Below are 9,795 nucleotides of genomic sequence, written 5' to 3' on the forward strand. Positions count from 1 at the left end.
AACTCGGTGACAAGACCTTGCATGGATATTTTGCCCTCTGATTATTTTCTAAAACACCTGATAGCTATACTTGGATAGCCTCATCATCATACTATCATATTTATACCGTTCTCTAAACTTCATATCGTCTACGAAAGTGTCAAATAATAAAGTTTATTGGGTGACTCTAAGCGTATGCGTGGACGTTTGTGTCGATGGTGGTGTTGATGTGTGCGCCAGTGATCAATGGCGCGAAACATTGAAAGTGTCCACCGTTTCAGAGAGGATTCTGGACGAAAAAACACATAGGACACTCAGTGGTTCTATTATAGAAATAGCAGCAATGTTAGTGCGTATGCTTTATGCAGAATGGGCAGGCAGATAGAATTTCTCCAAGAGTTCGTTCACACAAACGTGAACGTTTAAATTGGAAACAATGATCTTTGGTGCAGTGCTCTTAGGTCTTCACTGAGCGACGTAACACCGGTTCACATACCCTAAACCACAATCAGGGTATGTGAGAGCCGTGCGAAAGACACAGACAGACAAATTATATTTAGCAAAACTGGCCAGACGCCGCGAATTATCAGATCGTTGATGCTGCTGCTCTCTCTCTCTCATTATCACATTATATATATATATATATATATACATGATGCGTTCTCCCTCGTCGGCGGCCTAATGTTCAGTGTTTTTTTTTTTCGTCTGCTCCCGCGATGTTTGTTCGTTTATTAAGACGGTCACCGGAGCAGCAACTAGCGTTGTCGCTGGCCCTGTAGACATGTGCACAGCGAACTGTAAGCTAAAGTCTATTGCTAGGAATAACGTTGGATGGTGAAGAGACAGCATCAGAAAGAAGACTGTTGCTCGTATCCTAGACGCGCAGGCTCACACAGACGACGAAGACAGATGTATGCATGTAGTTATGCTACGCTTAGCAACGACACACCAAATGGTCGCTATCGCGGCTGAACTCTGATACAGAAGAGCATACGTCAGCTACAGCTGGTCAATATTTTTTCTCCAAAAAATCGACGAAGATACGAGCAAACAGAAATATCATAGCAGCAGTAACGACAGCAGCTGCAAAAGACGAAACGTAAGCTGGATATGCCGAGCACCAATTGTAACGGGCAAAATTTACGGAGTGTGTGCGCCTGATTTTAAGAGACTGATTTTAAAAGTTCATTGCGCACACAGACATGCGCTCATAGGCGTATGTGCGTATCCGAGCGCTTATGGGCTGAAAGCACTGGGTCCAAGTTCTAATCCGTCAAGTTGCGAGAGAAGACGTTTGAAACGCTTGGTGTCCGCTGGATGTTGTTTTTTATTTAGTTTTTGTAAGTCTGTTTATCTGTTTCTATAGGTTTATCAGACGAATCTCTTGTTGCCATTGTTACTGCTATATCAGATATTCCGCGACGGTTACAAATGTGTCCGCCGAGGGTAGGACCTCAACGGACAACGTTGCACTGCCCGCTTCGTGGCGCCTGCTGAGACAGCGATGACCTGCACGGTGATGCCAGTTGAGGTTGACCGTCGCCGCGCTACCGATTGGCTGAGCTAGTGCTGAGCGCTTAAACGTATCTTCAAAGTTGTGCTTGTTGTCCTTGTTGCCATTCGTTTGGCAGATAAGGCAGTTGCTGTGGCATAGATTGACTGTCGTAGAAAAAAGAGGGCCGACGGGGAGAAAGGGGGAAGGATCGAAGCAGGCATGGTGACAATATTGCATTCAGTGGTCAGAGACGGTAGCATCTAAGAGGACCGCGCGAACCTTTGTAGCCAGATTTCAATAGGTCCGGGTAATTGCCTGATCTTTCGCAATAAGTTTGAATACCTATCTAGTTTTTTTTTAGTTCAAACAAACAGGAACAATATCGACTGATAGACTAGATTTTGCCCATATCTTTAGCGAGAGCGGCAGAAGCTTCGATTTTATCAGTGAACACAACGGCGAGCATAAAAGGACGTAATTATATTCACGACAATACCCGTTATATTCTATTACACTGACGACGTTGAGAAACGGTAAATAATAAATTGATCAACTGGTAATTGTAGCGTCGGCTGTGCCGCTTACCGGATGTTCTGTATTATCCAGTTCCCTGTTACGGACATCGTACGCCGCCGACTAGCGTTTACTTCCATCAATGTCCTATGCCTGTTTTAGGTGTTTTCCTAAATCGAACAAGATAGGATGTTTGCCATATGGTCCAATAATGTAAAATATGAGTGGAATTAAATGCGTCTCGCTGAATGCAATTTAGTCTCATATCGGAAAAGGTTCCTAGCATCATACGAACGCATCGGTGTAACAGATGACAACAGGCGCTGCTGGCCTGCACCGAAATGTAGGCCACGGTTACGAGTTATTGGCGCAGTTTGGCCATAACTATCAATTACAATTGATTCGATTAGCCAACTTGAGGTAAATGAATCTCAACGGGATCCGTAGCGTTTGCCGTAGAGTATTCGGTGTTCGTACGATGTTTTTATCCTACTTCCCGTATCGAAGCAACACCCTGGTACGCGCAGTATATTCGCAAAAGACCTTATGTACAAAGTAAAATGACCGAAGGCTGACATTACAGACATAGTAAACTTTCCATTAGACGGAGAATCACACTACAAACGTGATAAACGTGGTGCATTATCCATAACACTTACGCTGATCCTTGTTTTCAACTTTGATAAAATATATACCTGTACGTATGCTCACATCAATGGAGTTTATCACTATAAAAGTTGTAACCGTAGTAGTCGTTACGGTGTGGATGCAAAACTATCCCTTTTTGTGTTTACGCGTTCTTGTTACTGTTTGTGTTTGTGAGAGTATTTAGTGGTCATAAAACATCTGAACACATTAAAGGGTAACAGTAGTAAGCGCGTCATTTACGTGAGAAGACATTAACAACGGTCGTAAGAAGTTTTCGGAGGGAAAACAGATAGCAGATAATAATAATAATAACAATAATAAAGGCGCTAAAGCAAGTTAGATAAATGCAATTGACGAGCACTAGTAAACGCTCGAATTAAGGGGCGAAGCCTCTTTCGTCTCGACGATACCCCACGACGATGAATGAGTACACATTTTAGTATAAGTTGAATCACTGCTACGGAATTTAGCAATTAAATCCACGCTAGAAAAATAGTTCGAACAAATCAGAGAAAACAGAAAGCTAAACTAAGCCATTATCGATCGAGGAAGGAGCTCGCCCGCTGTTCCCATTGGCGATTGTGATTTGGTATCAATAGGCAACAACAACAACAACAATAAGGAAAATGGAGCACTGCTATTGCCATTGGTTGTAGTTGTGTTAGCAAATTTTATGGGAATCGTATTGCGCGACGCCATATATGATGATAATGAAAACGGCGATGATGGACGGGGCGTTTTTGATCTGATTTCTCAACATAGCTCATTACCCCACTGTAATGTTTTCCATCAATTTCGTGACAATTTTACTGTCGCTCTAATGGGCGAGACGAAGCAGAACAGAACACAAAAAGGCAAAAACAACCGACGAGACTAAAAAAACAGTTGGCAGAAGACCGCGGCCAGCGGTTGCAGCTGACGCTAAGCTAAAATCGCATTTGAGAAATCTCAGCCGCCGCCGCCGCCGTCGTCGTTGTTGTTACCCATTAAATTTCATCCCATCCCATTTTATTACGTTACGATTCCGCCGTGCTGTTGGCTATGATTAAAAGAGGTGCCGTTTAGTCAAGTAGCGGTAACACTAACAAGAGCCACAGCCGAAAACACCACCGTCAAACAGCCAATCGACTATTTAGACGCACATACGTCGCTTACCGTCCGTCCGTCCGTCCGTCCGCCCGGCCGGCCGACCGACCGACCGACCGGCCGGCCGGCCAGCCGGCCGCCCGCCCGGCCGGCCGGCTTGCCAAACATTGCTAATCTAGCTGGTGCAATGATAACGTCGCACAGGATAATGATGATGATACGCCGCCGTTAAATTTGCGAAAGAATCGTCATTATCATTATCGCCACTAGCGACACTCTTTAAACAAGACATACAGTCACATGCAAAAAACACAAATTGTATATATATGAAAGGGTACGAGGATAGCGCAAACAGCGTAATAAGATGGATACGCTCATATTCGGCAAACAATCACATTTTTATGATTAGTTCGTGCTGTTCCGCTGATTGTAGTGTCCTGGATATATCCGTATTTATCTAGATAACTGTCTATTTGACTGACTTCTGTCCTGTTAGTTTTGTGGCACGGCGGGTTTATACGAAATGCTCATTTTTCCGATAACGACGGCGCTTCTGCCTTCCCTTTAACGACGCTAAGAGAGATTTAATCAACTCCATTATTGTGGTTCACTGTCGTCTGCTAATGTACATTAGTTGAGATGGAGAGATTTGATAGCAGACACCTTAAAAGTGGATAAAGAGAAAGGGCAAATTTTATGCAATTATATATATGGATTAGGCATAAGGACGTATCATTTAGCGAAAATTCATGATTGCTCTTTGTCAAGCAAATTAGGTAGTGAACGATAATTAATAGCCCTTATCGATAAGCGGATAACGAAATTACTGTGTTCTAAAATATTTGTCGCGACCATTTTACATAAATTTAACTAGTCAAATGGCTTAGCTCGCCTACTGAGCGCCGTTTTCGAAAGTGGATTTTTAAGTTTTGAAGCAAAAATCGAGAGCATGAAAAAGCGGACGCGGTCAGATGTGACCGAACGTCGAGACGTAGATGGAAAATCTAATAGGAAGAATTGGCTCCAACCTGCGAACCATACAATAACAGATATCGGCCGTATCTCTCGGTTAGCTCTATCTGTCTGCCTCTCTTTTCCGCATCGACAAATACACGGATTCATCAACACAAAACGTACCCTAACTCGCCGTCAACGCAAAGAATTTAGATTCTCCCGTAAACACAATATATATGTATATATACGTTTTGTCCGTCCGCGTATTTCTACAGTTCGTGCCACTTCGATGCTGTTAATGAGAAAACGCGTCGAATGGCACCGTCGAGAGGATCACGACATTGTTGGCGAGCGATTCCTCATGCTGAAACGTACGGTTGGCGCTGTGGTATTTTGTTGCGGCCAGACGCCACACGTATTACCAACGCAATAACTGGAAAGGACAGCTGAACGATGCAGAACCCGGAGCTTACTATTGGTACTACTAGATGGAATAAGCACTCTCTCTATTGATTTTACTATGTAGATTCCACCTTGTGATTTGCTAGGACGACTATAAATGCAGCGATTGGAGAAATGCTCGAAGAAGGGGGCTACAGTGGAAGGACCGCACCGTTTGTTATCAAGGTAAAACATTTGAGTACTGAGCGGATAGGCATCGGGCAAACGAGGAAGTATTCGGCTCCGAAACGCGTAAGCATGAACGCCAGCTAAAATACAGTTTTAGAAATTTTGGGTCTGCTAACAAAACCCAGTGCTTTAGCGTTCGCCTCATTTCTAGCAGATTCCGCTAAATGTGCCAACAAAAAAAAAGCTGGTCACATTACTTTAGTCATTATGTAAGCATTTTCAAGGGTTTGACCACTTGCGGTAAACTATATGCATCCACCTTGAAAACTTTCCAATTTGAAGTTTCTGCTGCTTCCCTTAAATCTCGATTTATTCTAAAGAGCTGTGATGTGCTTGCTCTCATGACTGCCTAGGGACCGCGTATCGCGGTTACATGCTTCACAAGTCTACGGAACATGACTTTTATTTGTTCGTCTTTTTTATATACATCTTAGTGTCGGCCGCCGCCATTAAGTCCTGTTGAAATGTACTCTTCTATGTGACGCCGATTCGACATCAAGGCTTTATTCCAAACGCATGTACCTCATTGCTGCTATAGAGGTGGCAAATTCTAGGCCTTTCTGGGTGTGCTAGTAGGTTGTATTTTGATAGATAAGATGAAACTTGTTCTTTTTATATAAGTTACTACAGAAAGAACCGTCTATTATTAACTTATTTTTATTATAAGTTGGCTGTTAGCTACCTAACCCAGCACATGAAGAAGGAGTTGCGGCAATGACAGGAACTATCAGAGGAGTGCTTTAAAAAGATTAAAAAGATGAGGCGAAATGGGCCCTGCCAATCTCAGCATATTTCCGTCGCACCCGGATGTCTCGACCAGGAATTGCTACGGAGCAGCTTCAGAACACGAAAGACCCGCAAAAAATAAGGTCCTTTAATGGTATATACACAACATCACATTAGCGATGATCGGTGGGTCAATAATGAACTTGTACACTCTTGTACGGCAGAATACATATTACTTCAGAAATATACATATGATACGCGCCCCTTTTGCTTTTGTTCTCCTTTGCACTGGCGGGCAAATGAGCGAAACAAAGCTCACGCCTATTCTATGCTATGTATTAAAGTACTGTATTTCAATTAAAGGAGTATCTATAATTACAATAATAATACTGTGCTTCATTCCATCGATTGCCGTGAATGCTGAATTATGACTAGCAGTTTCGAGGGGTAGCTATTGTATTACAGCTTCGTCCTTCACGCTGCTGTTTTGGTATTTGACCGTAGCCGCTGGGGTTTCAGGGACTATTGTGGGGCAGTATTGTGTTCTTCAGTACTTTGAACCTTATGCTTGTCTGTACCTGTTGTCCTCAACTGCTGGCTGGTCCTTTGGACGATGTCGTTAAGCTAACTATATCGGATCGCTTTCCTTTCGATTCGTTTGTAGAACGCAGTATATCGATAACGCTTCACGAGTAATTATGGTGTGTATGGACTGTCTTCACAGCGAATTCAACTTCAGGGGTAGGCGGAGTAGCAGAAATGATCTATTATACGGTAATAAAGGCCAATTTCTTCACAAACAACCATCAACTAAATAAATATCGTTCAATCAAACGGCGCGTGTGTGTAAAAGTGCCATATTGTGCTTAACAAAGTAGGCCTATGCTCAAGTACAACACTTCTTTATCCGATAAAGCGTCAAAACAAGTTCCGAGTCACTTCAACTGTTTAGGAAAATATATATAGATATATATATATATTTTCCTAAACATATATATATAAAACAAGTAACATATTTTGTATTAACGAAACAAAGCATTTAAAGAGTACGTTGGTTTCATTGCTCTAACGAGTAATGATTCACCGTGAAACTTATGATCGTGTGATAAACTGTTAATAGAGGTCGAGGTCCATTACTTTGCAGTATAATAGAAGATCTCGCCAGTTAGGGGTTTGATAAACCAGTATAGCTTGCATTATATGGCGATAATGAGACGCCGAGCAACTAATTGTATCATATGTTGAAGCTTACCTTGCGGTCGTACAGTCTTTGTAGAGTGCGTCAAAGTCCTTGCACGACAAGAGCTTGCATCGGTTTACACCTGGCTGGATTGCTCCCAGCCCTCGAAGGACGCGCACTTGTTCTACGTTGCACACGATTGGCGTGATGTCTAATCTTTTAAGCTTCGTATAGACTGTATGAAGACCACCGACGAGGTGTTTAAGGAATAAATCGAACGCTTGCGGAAGACACAGCAGGTATTCGCCTGCAACGCTGAAAGCTGCCACTTTCGCTCCACGGTAGTCGATCAAACGGCAGTCGGAAGCGGCAACGTCGGAGGCGATTCCTGGCGGGGAGTTGCCTCGACTCTGCGCCGCAGGAGGTTGTTCAAGTTGAAAGCGTTGTTGGGCGGCCAACATCGAATAGCGGTTAGCTAGTTGACCGCCATTGAGCATGAACGCAGGCACTCCTGGGTACCTGGCCGATGGGAGACATCCCGATGACACTGGAGAGCTTGGTGTTGATCTGCCTTTTGACGAGCCGCCTTCCGGGGAGACGGATCTCCGCGGAGGATGGTCACGATAAACGCTTGGAATCATTGTGGGCGGCGGCGAATTCGAACCCGAATCATCCATATCGCGTCGATAACCTTGATGAGTGGTCCGGGGCTAGCTCTTCTCTGTAGTCCTCAGAAGCTTTTCTACAAAACGGTTACTTGTAACGAAGATGAACCGCGTCACTCTCTGCATAAAAAGCTATATTTTTTTCGTATGCTGTACCAATTCATTTACGTCCATCTCACTTTCAAAGACGATAGTAGTATAATTTTGTTCGTTTGTGTGAATTTCCAATCGATCAGTGATAGCTTTAACGTCGTTGCGATGTCCATCTAGCCTATATTAGCATCTGAAGCTCGAAAAAAGCTCGTGCCAATTTATCGATTGCTTCTGATAGGAAACCGAAGTTATTCATCACAGTACATAATCCCACTTCGTCATCAAATCCAGCCCCTATTTCCAAGACACACAAATTCACATTCACATACAAACATACATATAGGCATAGTTATTATAGCTGTGAGCGCCGCGTGTATGACACAACCCTCGCCAGTCTTCAACGCACCTCTAATTCGGTCTTCGTTGGAGTGTTACTGCGCGAGCGATCCGGAACTGCCGGGTACATTCTCACTGTAGCTACCTCACCACGAGGAGAGCCTAACTGATCAGTTGTTAATCATTGGGCCAGTTCAATCAGCTGCTTGAAGCGAGCGGCTGCCACTGTCGTCGTTGATCGCCGTGCACTGCGGTGGTATTGCGCTCTCTTCCGGACTATGAGAACGTCGTGCTGCCCGCGCCTTACCTTGATCTGTTCCGGGTCTTTATCTGCTCTGTACTCTACTGAGGGACCACCAGCAGGATCAATGCAAAAACGTACACTTTCACTTCTTCTTACAGAATGCCAACTCCAATTAGTATCGTTCACTGTACATTGCCATAGGGCCACCTTCGATATTGAGTCAAATTGGATCCAACATATCGTCCTCTTTTCCTTTTCGCCGGAACATCCTATATCAATACACAACAATATTATTATATATTTGTGTTACTCGTAAATCCTGCCGCTGTGTATCTGCTCGAACGCTGCGCTCTGGCGTGTTTACGATCGTTTTGTTCGTTTCGTAGCGAACGACTCATAGCGCATAGCAGTGGGTCATGATGTGTTCACTGTCCGCCAGTGGTTTGCCGTTCGTTCCCGATGTCGGCCTCGTTTCGAATCCGTTTCAGTTGCAGATCTGACGGCGCCGGCGCGCAGTTCAACTACAGAGGCAGCAGGGGTCGTCCTAGCGGGAAACGCTGAACGAAGAGCCTCCCGTGGTAGTCGCACGAGCAGCAACAACCGCAGCAGCAGCAACGCGGCTTACGTCCGTCGGCAGTTCGCTCGCGTTCGTTCGTTTAGTTAGTCGGCTCGTTCTTCGTTTGACGGCAGACACTTACGTACACATATACACATACAACGCTATTACAGTCAGCTATAGACGCGCACATTTACAGCGCTAGACACAGCAGAGCTTGGCTAAAGCAGCGCAGCGTAGAAAGACATTCACACACTTGCACACACACATACACACGCAACACAGGCACGGGCCTTTCCTCCCTCCCTCCTCCCCGGCCGGCGGATCTCCCGCCTGTTTGTGGCTCCGTCCGTTCGACCGTCCGTCCGTTCGCCGACATGTTGGCTCGGTGGCTGGCAGCTGACGGAGCGGCACGGGGCGGCGCCTAACGGAGGGTTCTGTTCGCTCGCACTTCCACAGCAACATCGCCACACACTGCTGCCGTCGCCGCTGCCATCACCAGCAGCAGTAGCACCGCCAACACGGCCCTCACCGTGACGTCACACGAAGAATAGAGGAGCACAGCAGCCGAGCCTGCCAGGCCAGGCCAGGCAGGCCGCTTGCTGCTGATGCGATGCTGGATTAGTCTGAGTGCGCGGGTTCTGGCTTGGCCTGGCCCAGACCCATACGGTCTCTGTGTTGATGTTCATG

The 9,795-nt window shown here is 45.1% G+C and overlaps 1 protein-coding gene across 2 annotated transcripts in view; it reads right to left on the bottom strand.

The window, feature by feature from the left end:
* The window catches only part of LOC111264066 (uncharacterized), a 165,501-nt gene extending 156,237 nt beyond the window's left edge, over positions 1–9,264 (bottom strand). For both annotated transcript variants that reach the window (XM_086969921.1, XM_086969920.1), the window contains exon 1: positions 7,284–9,264. In XM_086969921.1, coding sequence (XP_086826047.1) covers positions 7,284–7,888 — 605 coding nt within the window. In that variant the 5' untranslated portion in view covers positions 7,889–9,264. The remainder of the gene's footprint in view (positions 1–7,283) is intronic.
* Positions 9,265–9,795: the final 531 nt, after the last annotated feature.

This window comes from Varroa jacobsoni, unplaced genomic scaffold (genome assembly GCF_002532875.2).
Source record: "Varroa jacobsoni isolate VJ856 unplaced genomic scaffold, vjacob_1.0 scaffold_815, whole genome shotgun sequence".
Lineage (NCBI taxonomy): Eukaryota > Metazoa > Arthropoda > Arachnida > Mesostigmata > Varroidae > Varroa > Varroa jacobsoni.